General features: G+C 41.4%; 1 protein-coding gene across 3 annotated transcripts in view; it reads left to right on the top strand.

The window, feature by feature from the left end:
- CTNNA3 (catenin alpha 3) overlaps nt 1-24,117 on the top strand; it is a 426,086-nt gene that overhangs the window by 343,053 nt on the left and 58,916 nt on the right. For all 3 annotated transcript variants that reach the window (XM_041427252.1, XM_041427251.1, XM_041427254.1), the window contains 2 exons: nt 1,677-1,828; nt 23,871-23,963. In XM_041427252.1, coding sequence (XP_041283186.1) covers nt 1,677-1,828; nt 23,871-23,963 — 245 coding nt within the window. The remainder of the gene's footprint in view (nt 1-1,676; nt 1,829-23,870; nt 23,964-24,117) is intronic.

Genomic DNA, 24,117 nt, shown 5'->3' with positions numbered 1-24,117 from the left:
GCACATTGGTGTGTACATGTTTTAGAACTGCAGTCTTGTGTTTTAATTGTCTGTGTAAAAGTACTGTTGCTGCAAAGCCCCATCTGAAATGCTGCTAGAGGAGGGCCCTGAGGTGGTGGTTCTGTAGTCAAGTGCAGCCTGGGTTGCTCCACTTGGAATTATTTTGATAGTCTTTGTTTAACAAAAAGGCCAAAGTCTTTGTTTAACAAAAAAGAAAACCATTACAAAATGATGAAAAGTTCTCACTCAGTGGTGGTACTTTATTTTTTTTTTTTAAGCAATAAATAGGCACTTGTTCTCCTTAATTATTTTATGTGATTGCAAGTGAAAAATGTACCTTGTATTTTTTCTGTACTATTATAAATCTTTCCACTGACCTTTTTAAAGGTGATACAATTCCAGTGATATTCTGAAGAGGGTAGCACTTATTTTAAATACCCTGTTTTTCAAATTAAGTGCCAACCAGTTGTTAGCTCAAAGACAGTGAAGTTACTGTAATTGGAGAATTAATTTAACTGTCTCCAAGGGCTATGTGGGTCTCCTAATCAAAGTTAGGGAGGAAAGCATTATTGGGGCACCTTTCCTACTTAATACTAAAGTATTAAGTTGCCAGGTTTTCTAATTCAGAAATCTGGTTGTCTTCAGCTGAAGCTTTGTCTGCCTACAGATTTATTATTTACTTCAAGATTTGCCTGGAATGTTCCACATTAATTGTATTAGTAGTAGCAGTGCTTTCATGTGTTAGGAATTTGTGAATTGCACAGTGTGGAATTGTGGAGTAGAGGGTGGAACACAAACAATATTAGTGTTTGGGAGCAACACATTGCCAGAGAGAGAGCTTTAGTACCATGAGGTTTGTTACTCCTATTGAATATTACACAAGTTGAGTTTTATCCTTTTGCATTTGTTTCTTCTATGTCCTCAGACTCCATGTGACAGGAAATTAATTGGTCTGGGCTTTTTTGAGGTCCTTCTGTGTGTGTGATTGATTTTCCATCTGCATTCCTTCCATATTCTGTGCTAGGTTTCCTTAGCTTCAGATTGGTGTGGAGGGTTGAGGGAGATACAGTGCTGCCAGGTCACTGTGCAGAGTAGGGCCCTGGGGCATCAGAAGAAAATGCCCAGGCCATTCTGGGTAAAGCACAGGTTAAAATCAGACGGACTCAAAATGCACAGTTTGTTTGATTCAATCAAACAAGCTACATTGCCCTGGTAAATTCGGGTTACAGCTGTTGGCCCTCCTCATCTGGAGAATAAGCATCAATCTTCTGCTGGTTACATCTCCATTCAGACTGAAAGCAGAGTTGGAAATAGTAGAAGTCTGTTCAGCAGTGGTTCCAAGTTTAAACCAGGTTGTTCATCCTGATTATTTGGGTAAAATAGCTATTGAAATGACCAACAAATTTTCACATCTGCTTCCCCACCTCACCTTTTAAAATTTCTTTCTTCTTTGTAGTAATGTACAACCACCCACAGCTTATGTGCTTACTGTGGGCATTTTATTATAAGTGTGATAAAAACTAAAAATGTATTCTTACTTAAAAGTGATTGCACTATTACTGTAATGCTTTTCAGAAAATAAAGTTTTTATCAATGTCAGGCATTTTGCCAAAAAGAAAAAAAAATACATGTTCTTTTCTGCTTACTGAATTTTGTTTTGTTTTTCTTTTTAATAGTGATTCCAGAGTTTATTAGTCAAGTAAATATTGCATTGGAGAGCTTAGGCAAGAACACAATGCATCTGTTTGATGACAACCAGTTTGTTGACATTTCCAAGAAGGTGTATGATACGATTCACAACATCAGGTGCTCTGTCATGATGATTCGGGTAAGTTTGGAGTTTGTTCTTTTCATACTGATGCCTGAGATAAGTCAGGATGTCAGGGCATCTTTGGGAGCATTCAGAACTGTGTGTGTGATAAATGTCCCCAAGCTCATATCCAGGTTGAACTGGCCTGGGAAATTTGGGTTACAGTGAAATGTGTGATTGTAACTCCAGAAGTCTAGAACTGCATTGAGTACCACATCAGAATGTTGCACTAAAATGTCTTTACTTCTTTAAAAATATGTAGTTTTGTTTGGCTGGTAAAGAGCTTCATTCACTTTATTAATTACTAACTTGCAGCTACAAAGCCAAATCTTGTAGTAGTTCTTCAGCTTTATCCTGTGGGATGTAGGAGAGAGAGTATTTCCAGATGATTCTGATGTTCCTGTATCAAGTTCTGTCAGCCTTGCACCAGAAGACTCAGCCTGATTTCTTTGTGCTACACAATTACAATCACTGCACTTACGCTTGTGGTTTTCCTTAGGTTCAGAAACTGAATCAGAGCAGCTTGTTTTTAAAATTTAAACCAGAATTTTGTCAGATGCAGAATTTCTCCTAAATATCTTCATAAAGAATGGTAAACAACTGAGCTGCAGTGTCTGTATGTTCAGCAATTTCATTTTAAAATAAGATTAAGCATTAATAACAATATAGATAGATTTTTCAAACGAAGTTTGTCTTCTGCACTGACTTTGCAGTTGAGAACATAGTAAGAAGCAGATTCCTTTTCTTGTGAATAAAACCCATCACAGCCCAGCCTGACCTGCAGGTCACGGGAGGTGGGTGTGCTGCTCTGCTCCATTTCGGTGAGACCTCTCCTGCAGAGCTCCTCCAGCTCTGGGCTCCCAGCACAGGAAGGACAGGGAATGTTGCAGTGGGTCCAGAGGAGGCACAGAAGTGATGGGAGGGATGGAGCACCTCTCCCACGAGGAACAGCTGGGGCTCTTTGGGCTGGAGAAGTCTCTGTGGAGGCCGTACTGCAGCCCTTGGGTGCTTACAGGGGCTTATAAATAAGATGAGAACAGGCTTTCTAGTAGGACCTGTTGTGATAGGGCAAGGGGTAATGATTTTAAATGAAAGAGGAGAGATTTAGGTGGATAAAAGGAAGAAACTCATTACATTGTGAGTGCCAGTGAAACACTGGCACAGGTTGCCCAGCGAGGCAGTAGAGGCCCGTCCCTGGAAGCATTCCAGGCTGGGCTGCAGGGGGCTCTGAGCAAACTGACCTGCTCATTGCAGGGTGTTGGACTCGCTGGCCTTTAAAGGTCCCTTCCAACCAAAGCCATTCTAAGGTGAGGAACATTAGTCTTAACATGTTGTAGTGTGTAAGGCAAAGTAGGAATTCAAATGTGCAAAATGATTACAAGGCATCATCCTTTCTGCAGTTGTGAGTTAGGAAGCTCTTGTATACTAGAGACAGACCCTGAAACATCCAGCGTGTGTCCCATAGCAGTAAGAGTTTGTGAGCTGCATAGAGGTCCAAACCAAACACACCAAATTGTGGGTGATGCTTCGTTAGTTCTTCAGTTCAGTTCCTGTGTCAGTGAGCACAGGCTAAAAACTTTGCATTAGGACTTCTCATTTTTTTCTAGATAAGCTTCATTTAATGCCTGTGCTTCTCATCCCTCCCTCAGTGACTCAGAGGCTCTTGGGTCTTCTAAGGTTACAAAGTTGTTTCTGTTTCTCAGTGAGGTAAGAGTCTTCTTTATGTCCAGTCATCTTAGGCTTGAATTCCATGGTCATGACTGTGTATTTCCTTCTGGAGTTTTGCCTTTTGGGGAACTGGGAAATGCACTGAGGAGTGTAACATGGCTTCAGTCAGGTTCTCGGAGGAGGCAGACACAGCTCTGCAGGGAGCTGTATTTCCTTCGAGTGCTCTGTAGGGGTGTGTGTATGTGGACAGTCACTCAGAACGGTAATATGAGGGGAAAAGCCTCAGATGTGAGGAGGCTGTAACAGGCCCGAGGCCCAGGACGTGCCCAGTGTGCAGTACCTGAGCTGTGCACCCATGAAATCGTGAGCACTGCCCAGTACCCGAGGGGACAGTAGTCACAGGATGGATTCTGTCAGGGCCATCTTCCTGGCTTTGCAAGTCCTGATGAGAGCTCAGGAGAGTTAAAAATTGTTAGAAAGGATGTGAGCTTTCTCCTTAATGAATACCATTGTTCAGCTACAGCCATGGGAATGTTTTTTTGAGGTTTGGTGAAATGTTAGTCAGCTACTCCAGCATCCCTTAGAGATAGAGACTGCCAGCACAGAGAGTGCTGAGCAAAGCCTGGCGTTCATTCTCTGAGTCAGGATGCGTTTGCATTCCTAGTTAGACACGTTCCAGACAATGCCAGTTCCCTGGAAGAAGCTTTAGTAGATCTGGTGGTTACTCAGACGTGCCCTGTTAGCGTAGCAGCCAAAATGAGGAAATGAAATGTTCTGTGGCCAGCATGCTGCTGGTGCCAGAGAACGGCACCTCGCTGCTTACAGGGAATTGATTGCCAGGCTGAATCAGGGCGAGAACTCGGTGATCAAAAATAATTGGGAAATGTAAATGGATGAGGCTACTCATTCACAAGGGGTGATTTTTCAACATGGCAGCAAAAGCAGAAATTCTCCAGATCAGTTTCTCAGGAAGCATTTCAAACATGTAATTACACAGAAAGAATGTTTTTAAAAATAGAATTCTTAACTGTAAAATGCTGCCCAATGCTATTGTTAATTGAAATTACCAGCTATGCATTTTAATGTCCAAGCTTAACTAAAGATATGTAAAACATTCATTGCAGTCCTGCAAGGTATGAGGCAGCACTTGAGAGCAGCTACATAGTGTGTTGTACTGCTGAGCTGTAATAGAAATGCCTCTGGAGCATCAGGGTGCTGCTCCTCTTAAGATGCTTTTCATTGTTCACTTGAAAGGACTTCTTGATGCAGTGGCAGCTGTCGATGTGAAATAACTAGGTGGTTGATCCAGGGTATCCACAGTTCTCAGTCATTTTTTTGCTCTAAGGATCTCATTTTTGTTGTGTTTTAGTGACTTTTGTGGGTTCGATCTTGCACAGGAGCATTTGTACATTATCTGGATAACATTTTAATCAGGATATTTATGTTACAGAAATAGATTAGATTTAATAGTACAATTAAAGGCAATTCTGCCATGTGAAATATGTAGAAAAGTAAAAGGAAACAGGTTAGTGGGTTTTGAGACAATAGACATTAAATGCTGCAGAATGTTAAGATTAATGGTAGAACTTTTAGAAAAACTTCTATATGAAGGTGGTTTTAGTTAAAAAATAAGAGACAGCTGGATTGAAATAACAGCTACCAATATCCCATTAGGGTATAAACTCAGTGGAAAGGAATGACTTCAAAAGAATAATAACTGATGGTAACTAGAGCACTAATAGTCATCCTAACAATTATACCAAGAACCGTGGAAACAAAGTCACCAATTCAAAAGTTTCACAGAAGTCTTTGTTCTTCTTGGAGGAAAAACAAGTGAGCAGCTATTCAGGTTTTACAGAGACAAAGAAGAAGGCAAAGGGTTCATATCCTCTATGCAAGATGCTCTTACTATTCTTATGTGCATGGAAGCAGTGACTGAGGAACCCAAGTTCTCTAATTTTGTGAGAAGTGGAGAGTGTGTATTGAAATTGCTGTTCTTAGCACATTAAAGCATTGATTAAAGATTCTTTCTGCTGAATAGGTATTCTCTGTGCTGTTTCTCTCAGAATTCTGGCATGGCTCCCTCAAGGGTTTATGGTGTTAGGCTTTTTGAGTTTGTTTTGCACGTTGTTCCTTGATTTCCCTACACCATGATGTATGGGATATTCATCCCCCAGCTCCCCTGAAGACTGAAGCAAAGCATTCGTTTTTCTTTCTGTCTTACCTGGATACTTTATTTCAACTGGATCCTCCCTGCACCTCCAATCATTTCCTAATATTCCTGTTTCTTTAGCCAACAGTCTTTTAATGTGTGTTTTCATTTCCTTTGGAAAGTCAAACTCAGTTTAGGTACACATTTAAGAGTCTACAGCATGAATGCTTCTTCGTATGTTTTGACTTTCTCAGAATACCCTTGGATGAGTTCAGTTTTTAACTTCTTTTGTTAGTTGCAAATCTGGCATGGTTTTTCATTCTGTTTTAAAGAAATGTGAGAATTCATCCTCAACAGAGCTTGAGTTCTTCAGTACACTCGATTTCTCTCAGTAAGAGACATCACAGCAGAATTCATTATCTTACACCCAGCAGAGTTACAGGAATTTTTAGAGCATGGACCTCCAGGACAGGAAGGTAGCAAGTGGTGAAAACCTTTCAGCCAGTTAGTGAGTGTCTAAGTTTAATTTCTACCATGGCTTTTACTAATGACAGAATTATCCTTCACCTGCAGGGTTTTCTGCCTGTTTTTACTTTTGTAGTCCAAGTGGGTTAGATCCTGTCCAGTGTAGGCAATAATAGGCATGAATTGTCTATGTTCTTTACAGTATACCTGGGAAGCCTTCTCATAATGTACAAATACTTGTTATAATCAGTATTAGCATCATAGAGTCAGTCATTATTATTGTGACTCTGCCTTGCAGATATCTTACCAAAATGCTCCGTGCTGAACAGTTTTGGGACACACTCAGCATACATTTCAGTTTAACATGCAAACATTTTCAAAAATGCTAATCTACATTTAATACCAGGGGAGTTTGTCTTCCTAAGTAAACAAAGCAAATCCCTCTTTTCTGGCAAACAGATATACATATCGATTTGCTTCTGTTTCATGTTTATGTACAATGTAACAAACTCTCAAGGATCTCAGTTTCATTAGTTTAGGGCCTTTAAATTCAGCAAATCAGATGACTTCAGGTTCTCATAGTGCTAGTGTTGCTGACTTTGTTGCTTTACAGAGTAAAAAGCTGCTCAGTAGTGTTATCTGTTAATAATACCCACCTCTTGTTTTTTCCTTGGAAGTTGCATCCATTTGTCTTAACATGTGGGCAGGATGTTACCCTAAGAAATAGCTTTAGGTTGGAGTTGCCCCAGTTGCCATAACAAGCCCCTGTTCTTAAAAGCTGAGGTGTTTCCACAAGGGAAAAACAATTGTTAGTAAAAATAAAGATTGTTTATTGATTTTAAAAACAGATAGTGTATTCACATCTCAGATAGAGGGGAGAGAGACAGAAGAGGAAAAAAGCACATGCTTTAGCCTTCTCATCTCAGATACAGGAGGGGAAGTCAGGGCACAGATAAAATATTATTTCACTCAGGGTTGGGTGGCTCTCCCTCCTCCCTGTTCTTCAGGTCCCCTTTGCTTAAACAAAGTAGAAGTAGAGTCCATCCACAGGGTAGTTGGGAAATGGTGGATTTTTTTTTTTTTTGGTTGTTGTTAACAAAAGACAAGAGAAATTACCTGCTTTTGTGTGCTTCTGCATTTCTGCACTTTGAGATTAAAAGGTCTTAACTTCTTGGTTCTTTGTACATCTTTCTGACTGCTGCCTCATTCCCATGCTCCAGTCATTTGCTCAGGCTTTGCAGGGAGATTGCTGATTTTAGATTCTGGGTCCTTTTTTACATACCAAATGAACAGTGACTAGAAAAATAAGTGTCCCCTTTATCTTCCTATGTGCATTCCAAAATGGTCCTTTCACATCCACGTGTTCTGTTATTTCTGTACAGAGAAATCATCCAGTGGTAGAGGAATGCCAAAAGCAGCTGTCCTCCTTCTGAGGAACAGTATGTAGAACTCCTGTGCTGTCTTCTGGATGTGCTGGAGGAGCAGACTCCCTCTAGTTGCAGCTATAATAAGCTTGTGAGAAAGCACTTGCTGTTGTCAGGCCAGTGTTGTGTACAGGTGTGGTGGGGAAGATTTCTTCCTCTCCAAAGCAGCAGCTCACAGGCACACCCCTGGTGACTCACAGAGGAATAAATGGGAGTGGGTATTTGGAGCAGTACCAGGAACTCCCTGCTTGGGCAGTGCATGTTCAAACCTGTCGTTTCTGTATGTTAATACATACTAGCTATTCCCCGATTGCTTTAAATTTTTTTAACACTACTTGGTTTTTAATTTTTCAAAATATTATGGTTAACGGAGCCTTGTTTTTAAGGCAGAAATACTGCAGTATCTTTTGAACCCTTACTTTTCACTGTCACATATTTCACTTGTCTCACGCTCTTCTCAGTGAGGAGAAGGAGAGAAGTGTGCACAGAGGGCTCACTCAGGGAAAGGACCTCAGGAGATCAGCTGGACCTGCTGGTGGAAGCACAGTGTTATCCAGGGCTCCTTTCAAGACATGCCTTCACTGTTTGCTTTTTAATTTTATCTATTAGAATTACAACAGTAATGGGGAATTGATGGGTCAAATAAAGCAATAGTGTGTTAAACTTAGGTAGAAAAGGAAGCTGCTTGCTACACTTCATGCTGCTGCTAGTCTGTAATGCTTTACTGTTGGCTGTGGTTATGCCTCATTGTTTACATTCAGCACAGGAATGTGTGACCCATCTTTTCCAGTTAAAAATGAAATTTTCTTTAGCCTGATTTAGGTTTCCAGTTTAGGTGTCAGCTAATGGAAAGGATGTTGTGTTGTGTTTTGTTTAAGAAAAGAAAGAAAGAAAAAAAACATTATGGGTACACACAGGCAGAAATAAGAAATTATTTCAGAAATGCTGATACAGATACAGTGGCGGTAGAGTCCACTGCATACTGCATCCATTGTAAGATCCATGTGAGTTATCCATCCTGGAAAATCTCTGTTGTCTTCTGCCCAGACTACACAGCTGTAGGCATCATGCAGGGCTGTGAAATAAGAGCTCCTCAGCAGCAAATTGCTTCATGGCTTTCCATGGAATTCTCCTAGTGCTGGGATTACTGGGTCGCATGCAGGAGTCAATGTGCTTATGGATGGCATAAACAGTTTTGACTTACATACTACTTTAAGTGTCAGTTCTTCCCAGTCTAGGGATTAAATTACATTGCAAGTGTCACACATAATTATGCTTTTAATTGTTCACAGAATTACCCTTCTCGTTCAGAAAGACAGAAGCTTCCAGAATTATTTGATAGCTCTGGTTTAGTGGCTCATTGGAAACTTAAGCACATAACAGTATTTCTTCTGGAACATTAAAATCTTTGCTGAGGGTTTTTTTTGTTTTTTTTTCTTAGAGCAAGAAAAAGCGATGTGTGTTCCTTCCTTGCCATTTGGTGCTTACTATCTAATATAAATTCTATTCCCAGAGAGATGGAATGAATATTATGCTGTTAAAAGGGAAGGACTGAATTGCTGGAACCAAAACTGGGGAGCACAGTAAAAGTGTTACAAATAACAGATACTCTATTAAAATATGCCTCCTGCCACTTGGCTCACTGGAGGATTCCAAGGCAAGCCTGGGAATGGAGGCTGCAGCTCTCAGAGCACAGAGTGCTCAGGCTGTAGCCGTGGTGCTGCAGCCAGCACTGTCAGTGCTGGTGCAGTTCTGCCTCAGAGATCTTCCTTGCTCAGGCTGGGCCTGCCTGTGTTTCCCTTCACTGCTGGTCACAGTCATCTGTAAGGTCCATGGCTTAGTTGAAATTTCTCAGTTGCCATTATCACTGTGGGACCTTTTCTCTGGTGGGATGGATCTTCTTAGTGTGGTGCAGAAAAGCAATGAGGTACATCACAGATGTGTTCAGAATGTCACTGGGCTTCAAAACCTAATGAGAATGATGTGTGTTAGGTTGTGATCTGAGTTCTGCAGGCACAAGAGTAGGGTAGCAGTGCTGGGGTCTGTGTCATTCTGTGCTTTGATGCTGCTGTAGCAGAGTCTGATCTGGTCCTCTTGTTGTGCACGTCCCTGCTGATAAAGGAGTGTGATAGTGGACAAGGTTTGGGATTAATTGGTTCTTTATTGCTTCTCTGAGTTCTTTTGGTTTCTGTTCTTAGAATTCCTTAGCATTCCATGAGCATATTTGAGTTCAGGCTCTGCTTTTAATGACAGCTTCCTCCCATTTTTTGAAATTACCATTGCTTGCCAACTTGAATCGCACCAGGTTGTTTCCTTGAAAGTGTGCTCAGGGTTGGAATGCAGTTGATGAAGGGAGGTGGACATAAGGAGACATAGTGATAACAGGGAAACTGACTCACAAAAAAAGAAACTTGGAAAAAAATTCTTCAGAGAATTGAAAAAAAAAAAAATCCGCCACTGAGCCTGGCAAGTTGAATATGGTATCTGTGAGTCCTGTTTATCTGAAAAGATTCTGTAGAGGTTTACAAAATTGATGCTGCCTAATTTCCTGAGAAACCCTGGCACTTACAGCCTATTCTTAAAATAGAGACAGAGGAGTCCCTTCATTATATTATCAACAAAATCAGTGTATATGAGTACTGAAGGAAGTGTGTTGCAGCAGAGGAGTGCTGTGCATCCTCTGGCACATGGATTGGGCTGAAATTGCTGTTTTACTGCAGCGTTCCTCTGGTGTAGCCTAGCAAACAGCAAAAGGGCCTCCACACTAATTGCTGTAACAGGTACTTCAATTATTAGGAAAGTGGAGCAGTAATATTAATTTAAAATCAGTTTGTTACTCGGGGTGACCTTGCGATCCTGGTTCTTCATGAAGTAGTCTGCATAGAATTGTAGAAAATAGAAGAAAACCTGATTATTGAACAAGGTGAAGATAATTCTTTTGGAAAGTAGAAGCCTTCCTTCTTGCTGAAGATTGTCCAGCATGAAATAGCACATGAGAAATGATCACATGGGCCAGTGTGATTGGGCCTTTGAAATCTCCTGCAATCTGCTACAGTGTTAAATCCACCCACAGCTCCATGTCGGGATACAGCAGTATGTCCACACGAGGGATAAAGAGCTGCTGGAAAGCATCCAGAGCGAGGGTGGCAGCCCGGGGGTGCACACAGGTACAGCTGTGTGTCCCTGAGAATGGCTTTGTCACCTGGCACGTGCCTCAGGCAGCCCCTGTCCCCAGAGCAGCTGTGGGGCCCGTCCCAGCAGCCTGGTCCCTCGCTGCCGCTCTGGGGCTGCTCTGCTGGGTCATGGCCAGCCCACGTCAGGGGCATCCTGTCCTCATTATTGTACAGACACTGGAGCTCACTGCTGACTGTGTAGTCTTGCAGGGCAGGCACAGGCTTGGCCACAGTGCTTGGTGTCAGAGCTCTCTGGGGGGCTGGCATCCATATTTCTTCTGTGATTAATACAATATACATATACCTATGTATATTGTATTAGTCACACCTCTGCCTGCCTTTTGCCTACTTTGTGATCAGTGTGTGGTTTGTGCATGGAGGAAATCAGATCAGCAGATGTCAGCTGTGTGTGTGTTTGTTGCTGATGTCTTCTCAGAGTGGGGATTTGACCCTTCTGCTCTAGTGAGAATCCAGTCTGGCATCCCACCTGAGCAGGGCATGCCATGGCTGGGAGCTTGGCTGGCCCCACAGAGAGGCCGTGTCAGATACATCCTGGAGTGCTGTGGGTTTGAGAAAGCTGCATTCCAAATGCATAAAGAAACAAGCATGAGACTTAATTAACATTCAACAAATGAAGAACAGGCATGAATAATTGTTTGATGTTTTAGTGATGGAATGGTAAATGCAGCAAACAAAGGCAAAGCCATTGAAGTGCCTGGGTTATGTGCTTGAAGTGATGTGAGGTCACACCAGTGCCCTGGATGCATGGGAGTGTGGAGCTCAGTCTGGCTGCTCAGAGGGCAACCAAAAAAAATCTGCTTGTCACCTTGGTAAGTGGAGCCAGAAGCAGAACTTCCCCAGATTTTAAGCACAGCAATGTCAGTGGAAATTGTGAATTAATTTACCAATGCTGGGGTTTGCAGTTTATCACTTCTTGCTGAAATAGTCCCCAAGAGAGATGAAACCTGAAATTGTGTATGCCTAAACTTGGGCTTTTCTTGGTGGTTCCATTCCGTTAATACAGCCTTAAACCTTTCATCTTCCAGCTTCCTCCATCTTGGACTGGGCTGCTTGATTTGCTCATCCAGTTCATAGGAAACTCACAGGTCAGAAATCAGGTGACTCACCCTGGTTGTCCTTTAACTGCAGAAGGGGAGTTATTTTTTCCTGAATGAAAAAATCATCCTGTCTGATAGTGTTGCTGCTGTATTGTTGTTCTTGTTTCCATGTTTGGGTTATTAAGTGGCATATTAAATTGCACCATGCATTTGTAGAACATACTGAATTTATAACTCACAGGACTGTTTCCTTCCTCTAAAATTCTCACATTTCTCACCTGGTACAGTAAAACTAAGATAAAATTTTAGCTTGTGTTTAGTTCATTAGTAAAAAGCTTCTTTTTCTCCTGGTATTTCTCTTTCACAAAGCTCAGCAGCAAGCACTATACCTGCAGCCTGTCTTTTAGAGATGGCATGGTTCAGTCCTACTCAGCCAGTGGCATTGCCAGATAGCTCAGGGCTTTGGCAGGCAGCCTCTGCCTGGCAGAGTTTGGGTTTAGGCTGTGATACATTTCCGCTCCTTTTTTGTTTATTCTTGGGTATGTTGATGAGCTCTGAGATTTATCTACTGCCTGGGGAAGAAAAAAGGTTGAGCAGTATTAATTGCTAAAAAATGCCATCCTCCACAAAGAGAAGGTAAGAGGAATAATTGAAATTCCTGTCAGGGACTGTTAGCAACCCATACAAATAGCTTACCACAAAGATGTAGCATAGCATTCTTTGAGGACCCGTGGTGCTGCATCACAGGCATAGCTATGCATTGTCCTGCCTCACACAGTCGTGTTTCTTTGTATCCTCTTCATTTCTTTTCCTTCCACTCCTTTTTTCATTTCTTTTCTGTTTTCTCTCCTTTTACCTTACAGTTTGTCTTGTGTTGTTTATATGCAGATTCTCTTCTCATGCCTCATGCTAAGGTAGTGTAAGAATTGTCTTTTTTAAGGCCTGAAAACTGGCCTCCCCACAGGATATGCAGATTCTCTTCTCATGCCTCATGCTAAGGTAGTAAGAATTGTCTTTTTTAAAGCCTGAAAACTGGCCTCCCCACAGGCTACCAGTCTTTTTACCCCTTTCTAAAGGGTAACTAATGCATAAATTCTGATTTTTATCTGACCTAAGATAAATGCAGCAATCAAATATGTACTCTAAAGATACTGAACTAACTCTATCAATACTGTCTCCTGTGTAGCTCAGGATTAACTTCAAATAATTCCCAGTGTTCGTTTGTCAGACCTGTTCTTAGAAATATCCACAGCTGGCAGCTGGGTGGTGCCTTCAAGCAGTCAGTCCTAGTCCATTCCCTTTAGAAAGTTCATCCTTAAATCCAATCCATACATCTCCTTATGGCATCTTCATGTCCATCAGGGATGGATAATCTCCTGCTTCTTTCCTGTACACTTAAAGTTTGGGTTTGTTTTGGTTTTTTTTCATGTGCTGATGCTTGTTGGATCCTGCTCTCCAGCTGTGTCCTTCCTTTGGGAAGTGCAGTGCCCAGCACTTGATACAGTACCTGCAGTGGAGGCTCAGGTCCCAGTTGAAGGGAGGACATATTTCATAAGGTTTGCTGTCTTTGTGCCTGCAGATACTTGCAGGAGTCTGGCTGCCTTTGTTTTCAGCAGTGTGATGCTGCTGCATCTTCTTTAGCCTGTGCTCCCCTGTAATTCTTAGTGCTTTTCTAGCAAGTATGTATCATGTGTTTTTCTCTTTGCTTTAAAAAAGTACCCATATTCTGTTCTGTTGTTGTACATTTTTTAAAATCTATTGCCATGGGATAAAAATATTTCTATCAGTGCCAGTTACTGTTTAAATTTAGGCTGCTTATGGTTAATTTGTGTTTAGGTTTATTAGTTCTTGCTGTTCACTTACTGTTCAAGTCAGATAATACTGGAGATGTCTGAAAGACTGATTTCAGCCCAAGCAACCATGCAAGTTTTACTGAGTTACAGTTGGTTGCAGTAATTCAGCTTTGTAAGTACCATAGTTAAAAATGAGAGAAGTGGGGGTTTATGTCCCAAAATGAGCAGTGAGAACCTTCAAAACTCCCTAGTTGTTTAAGAAAGTGCACTCTGATTTAGCAGCTACAGTGACCACAGCATTAGAAATTGTGACTTATGAAAAAAACACCAGATGTGTTAGTCCTAATTAGACCAGGGAACAGAGAACCAAAGGGGAGAGAAGATGGGATAGCTGTTTTCACTGATGTAAAATGTTGTTGCATGAGACTGGAGAAAATCTGTGTTACATATTCATAATGGATAGAAACAGAATAAACTCTGACTACAAGGGGAAGATTCAGTGTGGACATGAAGAAAACCAAATTCCATACATAAGATTTTTGTCAATTTTTATGTATATTAAGGCTCTTGTGTTTGACTTCGTGCCAGTTTTATCTCTGTTTGTAGTCTGTTGGCATATGACAGAGTTGTGTTGAGTCTCTCCTGTTTCACTGGCCAGAAGAGGCTGTCAAAGCTGCATATTGTGAAAAATGTGCAAAGTACTGATCTGAATAACTTACTCATTTGATGTCTGACAGGGGAAGATTCTGTACTACTTTTCACAGAACTTCTTCACAAAACCTTCCCAGATGGAAGAATTAATTTCACATATAAACAGGAAGTTTAGCATCTACAAAAGTTCTAAGAAAATAATGTAAAGAATATGTTCAGAAGCTAGACCCAAACTAGTGTTCTTTGAGGGGCATCTGTTGGGGGTTATGTGTGCTTAATTCTGCTTTGCTTGGAGAGTCTGCTTGGTAATGAAGGCTCTCAGCCTCCCAAAGCAGAATGAAATTAGTGATTTGGGACATATGAAGGCTGGTTTGCACAATGATGGTCTTAATGGGTTCCTTAACTCCATCTCAGCTGGCACTGATCATTCACTTGAACATTATTGGTTACTGAGTGGCTGAGGGTGGGTGGATGTGTGTGCTGAGCATCTGAAGCCTCTTGATAATTAAAAGCAGGAACGAAAGTGATGGATACAGGATTCATGGCTAGGGTGGTTTTATCTCCATTGTCTGAGTGTCTGGGAGGAATAGCTTCTAAACTAGAAATTTGTGCTTAACAATTGTCAAGTTCTGGGTGGGAATGTGTGGGAAGGATGACAGCAGTGACACCCGTACTTTGAGAAGCAGAGTGTGCATTACAGTGTGCATTTCTCAGTGGGGCATGGGTCTGTGATGGACAGACTTACTCTGTGTGGCTTTTCTAAAGATGATCTGTTTTACTTGAGCTCAGATAGTACAGAGGATCACTTGAGACTGAAGAGGCTTGAGCAGATGCTGAGGTTGTAGTTAATAATTTCATCTATTCCAGTTTGAGAAATGCACTTATCATTGGCAACCTTTTGCTGGGGAATATATTAATCTATCCAAGGGAATTTTTTTATTGTGATCATTTAGCATAATTCATGTAACAGAAACAGATTGATTTGGCATGTTAGAAATATTTCCTGAGGGGGCCACCATTACTCAGGCTTTATTCATCTGATAAACCTACATTTCTTGTGGATTTCTGAATTATCTTTTTTTGTCTCGTGTTTCTTGTTTGTTCTGAGCCCTGAAATGTTTTTAACAGAGCCAAAATGAGATATTCATTGTACTTTTTTACCTTTAATATGTTGATGCATTCCAAGAGCAGTTTCTTTCTTGCATTTCATCTGCCTGGAAAAAATAGTTTTGTTTTGGCTTTGGGATATACTCTCCTCCACAAAAATTGGAGGCTCCTGGAGAGGAAGGGAGATTTTGTAGGAAGGCAGACTCTATTATGTGGTTTTAAAGTATAATTTCAGCTCTGGTTCTCAGAAGTGGATTTATCTTGCCACACCTCACTCCATCCCAGGATGCTGTGTGTTGCTGCCAAGGAACACTGTTGGCTCCTTCCCAGCGTTCTTTGTGCCAAGAGCCCAAGGTCCTTTTCAGCTGGTCTGCTCCAAAGTCAGGCAGCCCCAGCTTGTTCTGTTTGTAGCTTCTGCCTGTCTAGGTGCCAGTATTTGCATTTTGCCTCAGTGAGTTCAGAAGATTGCTGTCAGCCCGTTCCTGCAGAGTGCATCAGTCCAGCTGGATGGCAGCCCTGCTGCCGGGCCCGCTGCAGGTGCCTGCCTGCTGCCACGTGCTGGGTGTGTGCTCCAGCAGCTCCCAGGGCCATGGGATGTCCTGCAGCCCTGCCTTCAGACACGCTCCTGGGATGCTCCTCTGGTTCCCAGCCCGGCACAGCCCGGCAGGCACTGCCCTCTGAGCCCCACAGCCAAAGGCCAATGGCCCAGCTTGGGCACAGCACCTGGGAGATGGTGTGAAGAGCCTTCCTCAGTGACAGGCAGGCCACGACACTCCAGGGACTGATGAGAGGGTGAGCAGCCTGTACTTGGCCAGTTTGTTCCTCTGGCCTTTATTAAAAGTGCGAGCCATTATGAATTTTCGCAGAGGTAAAACGCAGAGCGCCTCTCTGGCTGCCTTTGAGGTTAGCCAGGCTGACAGTAAAGATGTTTTTGTTTAATACATGCAGTTGAGAGGGAGAAGGCAAGGTCTAATCTCTTCTCATTTTCAAAGGTTGAGGTGATGTTTAGGAATCTGTTTCAAACACAGTTATGAACTGCTTGTATATAAAGCCATATATAATTTGCTTTATGAAGATTACTAGCAAAAGAACAATGGTTTAATTCATTTTTCACGATCCATTTTTAAACAGCTTAGCAAGTATTTCCATTATAAATGAAATATCTTAATTAGCTTCCCACTAGATGGAGCAAATGTATGTCAACGCAGCAGAGGAAATGGGGAATATGTTTTAGGTAGCTGAAGAATGAATCACTTGTGTTAAAACCTACTGTTCTATTCTTGTTAATTATTAGTCTTCTGAGTTTAAAATAGAAGCTTCTAAGCCATATGGTGATTTTTCCTACTTAATAAACATAAGCAAAGGCTGTGATTTGCATGACGCTGTGTATCAGTTGTCATGGTTCTTGTGGAATCAAGGCAGGGGCTTGGGCTACAGCAGAGTTGTGTGATTGTAATACCTATGTTTGATCATATTTTGTTCTTAGGGATTCTTCTTTAAAAGTTATACCCAAAAAAAATGCTTCCTTGAAATAAAATAACTGGAAAAAAGTAAGGAAGCTTCCAGGTTCATAGGTGAGTCCTCAGGTAACCTGGTGAAGGGTTTGCAGCCCTGAAAGCTGAGCTTCCTCTCTGGTCATGCTGTAGGTTGTTAAAGCTTCACCTGCTGCAGTTCCAGAGACCGGCCCGCGGCAGAACACGGCGAGAGTCACACAGCAGCAGCAGCTTCCAGGGAGTGCTGCTCTCCTGAGACAGCTCTGGGGGCCCAGGGGCTTGGGGGCACTGCTGATACAGCTCTGGGGGCCCAGGGGCTTGGGGTCACTGCTGACACAACTCTGGGAGCCCCTGGGTTTGGGGTCACTGCTCACACAGCTCTGGGGGCCCAGGGGCTTGGGGTCACTGCTGATACAGCTCTGGGAACCCAGGGCCTTGGGGGCACTGCTCACACAGCTCTGGGGGCCCTCAGGGTTTGGGGTCACTGCTCACACAGCTCTGGGAACCCCTGGGTTTGGGGTCACTGCTCACACAGCTCTGGGGACCCAGGGCCTTGGGGGCACTGCTCACACAGCTCTGGGAACCCCTGGGTTTGGGGTCACTGCTCACACAGCTCTGGGAGCCCTCAGTGTTTGGGGTCACTGCTGATGGGCTGAAGCAGTTGCCACCTGGCCAACTGGTCGAGAGCTGCCTGTGTCCCCAACAGCCTAGACTGGCTCCCCAATGGCCCAGAGTGGCTGAGTTATATAATTACTACATATGTAATTAGTTATAGAATTATAATTAGGATTATTTATAACTGTGAGGCCTCCAGGTGAGCTGTTAGCCACCACAGTTTGTAAATCTTACCCTACTTCTACCTTTGGACCCTTTTGGCTATGATACCATTATTAGATGGGATTTTCAGGCAGCTGTCATGTTTCCCCCAACTTTTTAGAGTTAAAGATGTGTTCAGAGCTTTTGTGCAGCATAACTAGGTCAGTATTTCCTGGAGTAAATCTCTCTTTGAATTGCTGTAGGCATTATGTGGGAGTGGCATACATACTGTTGGGGAAAGGAAAGAGGAAGCAATGAAAACAGGGCTGAAATGCACATTCCCTGCACAAAAAATGTAGCTTAGGATAGAAAACAGGTGCTAAAACTCTCTGTGCCAATTTACTTAGATGTGCCAAGTTCACAGTTTTTCTTTAAAAGGATTTTCAGAGGGAAGTACTCAGAATTTCCACTTTAAACTTTTCAGTTATGCTCCTCAGCTCAGCTCTTCCCTGTCTCCTGGCTGGTTGTTGAGAAGACTGTTATCCTAATGTATGCCCAGTGAGACCTGGAAGCACAGGAGTTGTCACATGGAGTCAGGCTGCTGATCTGCCTTGCTGTCTCTAATGGTGATTAATTTTAACTTTTTTGGTCTTAATCTCCTGGAGCAGAATGTTCTAAGATGACTTGTGAAACAAGCAAACAAAACCTCCAAGCATCAGTAACAACATGGCAACTTTTGCCCCATACAGCGGGCTCACAGCATTGCTTAGTTTTAAAACATGTACTCTTTATCCTGTAACATCTTTTATTATTGAAAATAGTTTCAGTGTCAAAAGTGCCCACTTATTCTCATAATTAAATTCATTGTTTTCACCAAAGTTTATATTTTCACTGATCTTAACAGGAATTCAGCTTTAATATCTAAAAAAAATTTTTGCAGAGTTTTCTCTGTTAGTAACAAGATTTGTTTAGTACCTACATTTGAAAATGAAAATGTGTACAGGCTGTGTCAGGATAACAATTTTACTTGTTTAATATAATTGTTTAATGACAAATTCCTTGCTAGTCCTAGGTGATAATACTGTTATCAAAGACATATTTCTGCTCTCTGTCTTATTTATCATTTGTTGTTCTTTTGTTAAAAAATATCCCCAATAATGAGGTATGCCAAAGATACCATTTTAAGGAAACTGCCAATAATAGATTTCAAGAATAAGCAGATGATCATCTTTAACAGAGGGGATGGTATTTATCACAGTAGTGATATGTCACAATATTGACAGATTAAGAATGTAGTATTTTAATTTGACTTTTATGATGTGGGGTTTATTGTTCTCAGCACTTAACTGCTTTTAGCAAAAACTTGATAAGTACTTTAAATGACTAGATAGCAACAATTATGTAAGGATCTTACTCAGCTAATCAGAAAAGATAAACAATGCTTGCAGTTTCTTGTTCTCTTTCTAGTGCATCAAAACTCTTGTTCTGGCAATGTGTCATCTGGCAGAATTAAGTGTGAGATAATAGTCATGTTATGACTAATACACAAAAATATCACTCAGTAGCTAAATAATTGCAGAGCATGATATTTCTTCATTTGTGACCTGTGTACTGTGGTTTGTTACACTGAGTGATGTGCAGCCTGACAGGATGAGATGTTCAAAATCTGGGCTGTAGGCAAATGTCCACAGTAGAACAGATAATCTCTGTAAACCATTGTGTGCTCACTGAAGGACATAATAGACAAACTCTCATCCTCCTGGAGTGCATGCAAGCATTTCTGCTGCTGCTGTGGGATTTACATAGCACAAATAACTGCATTTGCAGTAGTAAAATAAAGACATCACTTATCAGCTTAGCTCCTGTTAAGGTGTTAGTCTGCTCTGCATTTTAATATTGATCTGTGAAAAAGAATGACTGATGGGGCTGTTGAAACCAAGATAAGATAAAGCATAAGAGCATATAATGACAGTGTGAAGGTCAGCATTTAATTGAATGTTAGATAAGAGGAGATAGCTTCCTTTCACACCATGATGCCTGTTTGTCCATTTATGTTGTGTATCTTGAGATTTTAGGCCTGGCTCTGCATTATGTTCTAGCAGCTGAAACCCTTTATAGGAGGGATTGATGGTTCCGTGGGCTGTATGTGACCTTTACAAGCAACTCATATAGATAAAGTTCTTTGGATAATCACTTTTGAGGTGGGGGGGAGGGCTCATAAAAAACTTTGTTTTGGAGAAGATGCTGTGAAACTTAGTCAAACAAATTGTTCTACAAAGCTTGGATTAAAAACCAGAGAAATCAAAAAGCCCGTTTGCAACCAGTTTAGAAAAACTGGTAGAGATCTAAAGACTAGGGCCAGACCTTGGTTTTATTAATTATTCTCTTTAAAATCCATGTAGAAAAGCAAATTAAAAGGTTTGTCATCAGAGAGTGGTTTTCATTTCCTAGATGAAAAGGTAATTCATTCCTGAAATCACCTGGGTGCAATAATAATGACTTGCTGTTGTGGCTTGGAGTTGAGTACCAGCAAGGTGTCAAATTCATCAATATTAGACTTTGCTATGCATAAGACTTTGAGTCCTCAGCCTGAGTCTTCAGTAGCAAACCCACTGAGAATGCAGATTTATTACAACCATTGTAATGTGAGAAGGAGTACATGCTCCTTGTGTAGCTTGTCAGCCACAGTAATGGAATTACAGCCTAGAATGGATGTGCAGGAATGTACTTGAATGTGTTTTTGTCAGGATCAGCAAAAGTTTTGCACAAAGGACCAGCATCTCTTGCAGCCCTGGGCCAGGTGTCCTGCCCGCCCTTGTGTCTCACTTTTACTGCCAGCTAGCTTGTTTGTAGTGTAGGCTGCTCAGACTTCATCTTGGAATGAATTTCTCCCCTTCTCCAGCACTTCCAGGGGAGGCTATTCAAGAGTTCTGCTCCTGTGGCCACCAGAAACCTAATTTTTCTCTGTTCAAATTTGTTTCTAAACTCCATTTACTGGTGTGTTACACATAAGTCTGCAGGTTGTTGCAGACTGGAGTCTTGTGCTTCATTTTACCCTTCAGCATTCTTCCTTACATTTACTGGAAATTCCATGCTTTGTATGTCTCACAGTGAATTTGCCATTTATGTCTTGTATTCATTGCGTCAGTACAGTACTCACATCTCTCCCTCTTCTGCCCCTTGCAGTTGATAAGATGTCTTTTAGGAGTCCTGAAAAATACTGAGCTTCCTTCCATGCTTCTCACTCCAGTCCTCCAGCTGTGCTGTTCTTCCTGGGCACAATTTCTGTGCATTGATGCAAGCACATCTGTTTTGTGTTGCAAGCCTTCGTGTTCATACCAGATTAACCATGCAGTTGTTAGACATTCCTTTTGAATAGCCATGTGTTGGCACAGGGAATGTTCATATAAGCAGATACGGGTGTGTCTCAGGTATTTTGTAAATAATGGATCATAGAGCAACATGGAAAAAACCACAGATTTTGCTTTGAATTGCATAAAAGAGCTTCCAAGGAGAGAAAACAATTCTACTTCTATTGTTCTCATTATTACAGTGGGGAGTTTTTTCAGTTTTTGATGTGTCTGAAAATGACAATAGTTTATGGTTTGTTATTTAAGGCTTGATAAATCAGCAGCTTCCCTCTGCTTGAAATGTCCTTAGCCTTTAATAACTGGATAGGTTTGGGTTTTTTTCTGAATTCTGTGGCACCAACAATCCAAGACATGGTAGATGTGGGCTTTGGAGAGAATGACTTGGGAAGAGTTCTCTGGCTGGGAGAGCTTTCTTCAGGAAACTCCGCATCCCAGCCACAAACAGGTTTTACTGACAGGAAAAGGGCATAGGCAATTTAAAAAACAAAAAGATTTCTGACAGCATTTAGCCCACGAGGGGTTTGTGTGAGCAGCACTTAGACCCTGAGTCAATGTTCTGTGTATGATAAAGAATTGGAGAGGGAATCCCCGTGCCAGTGCAGCTGGAAGGAGATCTCTGCTCTATGATTTGCACTTTGTAAAGTGGCAGATCAGATTAATACAGTGATGATTCCGTCTTTGGAAAGCTTACCTGAGACTGCCATTGAGAGGTGTCTTATCCTACTGTCCTTTTGCTGACCTCTTTGCTAATGTTTCCCTGTGGAGGCTGATAATATTTCCATAGCTTGACTTCACAGAAAAACAGTGTCAGTGGAATTCTACAAAATTCTCTTGATGACCCTAAAATAACCATTTTGTAAATATATACAGCTTGTCGTGGGGTAACAATGGCATCAACTCTTAAACACATTAACTAAAATTCACCTATGTATAATGTGACTGTCTTAAAGTTATTAACCCTTCTGCCCTGTCACATTTTGAATTCCATATTTTATAGAAGAAAGAAACCCTGTATGGGAAGTGTGGGATTCTCAAGTACCTGTTCACTCAGGAAGAAATGGTGCTCTGCTGCCATGAATCCAGCTTTATGATCATTGGGGAAAAAAATTCCAAACTAGTTTTATTGAAACCCAAGAATTGCAATGTGGTATTTAAAATTGTAATTGTAACCCAAGTATAATTTAAATTTAAAAGGAATTATTTTTTCTGTAAACTTAGTCAAGGCTCTTACCTGCCTGAGGGAGTCTGTGTAATCCTGAGAAGCTGAAGTTACTCTGTTTTAATATCCTTTGTTATTGGTCCTCTAATAAGAGTGTCCCTAAGTGTTTCAATGAAAGGGAGTTGGTGATAGGTTTTTTTTGGGTTTTTTTTTGTTGTTTTTTTTTTTTTTTTTTTAATTGTAAGGATATCCATTACCACCAAAATTTCATTTTTCTTTCATACTGCAGCTTTTCCCAACAACTTTTGTGTGGTAACAGCCTTTGGTACAGTGGAATTCTTACTAGATCTAATTCTAGCATTAAAACTGAGACTTCATAACAGTGTTAGTCTTTGCCTGCAAATAAGATGTTCCTTTCCCCCACTTCAGCAGTGTAGCTTTATGCTTATCTTTGTCCCAGAAATTGATTGCCTGTTATCTGTTTAGGTGTATTTGTCACCCCCAGCATTCTATTTCTGCCAACTTGTGCACCAACATTGAGTTATTTCTTGCAGTGTTACCTCATGGAAATGATGATTTTCTTCAGTGAGTGCAATTGTCTGTGTGCTGCTGAAGCAATGGAGTGCAATTTGAGCCTTGTTTCAAGGCTGCTGTTGAACTCTGTGGTTTATGTACCACCCTCTGACCACAGAGGTTCTTTCCCAAAGGACACAAATGCACACAGGTGGATTTATTCAGCCTAATGCAGTGCCATTACAGTGCTATGGACCCAGAAATAAAATGACAGAACCCTGCAGTGTCCCTCTTAGCAGATCTTCTTTGTATATGCCTTGACAGTAAAAACATGAAGATGAGAATATACAGCAATTCTGGATTAAAAACATATTTGACTTGATTGAAAATTGGGTAAAAGTAATGGCTGGGTTTCTTTCTGCTTGTCTTTTTCTAAGGCTATCTGTTAGTCCTGGTCTTGTCATGTTTCTCTTGGAATGTCAGGCTTTTGGGGGACTCAGAACATCAGGATTTCCTTCTAATTGGAACTCTAGATGTCAAGGTGGTGGTAGATCTGTCATGAGCTTTGTAGAGCTTGGTTCTGTATATTTTTGCTTTTTATTTTTGTGAATTTACTTGACAAAGGAAAGTTTCTTGAGTGCCCTATTGCATTGGCAGAACCAATAGTATTTTTTTAAGTGGCTCGTAATCCCAAAAACCTCCTATGCTTCGTTATGTAATGTTTTGTTGATAGAAGAAATTTGCTTTTAATGTTTTATTTAGTATCCTTTGTAGTCATGTTCAGTATGGGTTTTTTGCTGTGTTATTTATTATAAAATTCAGAACTTCTGCATGAAACCCCTTTTCTTTTAATAATATTTGGGGAAAGGGAAGCAGTAAATAAATCTGAAGATCTGGATTATATAGAAAATTTCTTCTCGTAAATGAAACAGAATCACAGAATTGACTGGCAGTTCGTGTGACTAAAAGGAACAGACAGAGGCAGATTAAATAATGCCATGTATCAAAATAGCAAATTAAGGACACTTATTTCTTCTGGTTGTGCAGGAACTTGTGGTGCTTAACAGAACTGGTAAGTGACACATTCACAATCCATTCTTGTCATGTAAAGGTTTCTAGTTAGACACCTTTGCTGGCAGCACCAACACCAATTTAAACACAGAGTTTGCTAATGGCTTCAACGGGGCTGCTTGGTGTTTGTCAGACCTTACCTCAGACCAAGCAGGAGATGCTTGACATTGTCCAGCAGACATTAACCCTTTCCTGCCTTTCCCCAGACGCCCGAGGAGCTGGAGGACGTGTCTGACCTGGAGGAGGAGCAGGACGCGCGCAGCCGCGCCAGCGCCCAGACTGAGGGCAAGACTGACCGGGTACGTGGGAGCTGGCAGGGAAACGCTGCTGTGCTCCCTGCCTCTGAAGCCCCTTCGCTGCTGAAGTGCTCTTGCTGGCAAAACACAAGTAGTAGTTTGTAGATGCTTAGTATCAAAATGTAATAAGATGCACTAAAGCTTTCAAAGATCGCTT

The sequence above is a fragment of the Onychostruthus taczanowskii genome, unplaced genomic scaffold (genome assembly GCF_017590055.1).
Source record: "Onychostruthus taczanowskii isolate IOZ18803 unplaced genomic scaffold, ASM1759005v1 scaffold98, whole genome shotgun sequence".
NCBI classification, from domain to species: Eukaryota; Metazoa; Chordata; class Aves; order Passeriformes; family Passeridae; genus Onychostruthus; species Onychostruthus taczanowskii.
The sequence above is the reverse complement of the archived record's forward strand: the minus strand, read 5'-3'. Positions and strand labels throughout refer to the sequence as shown.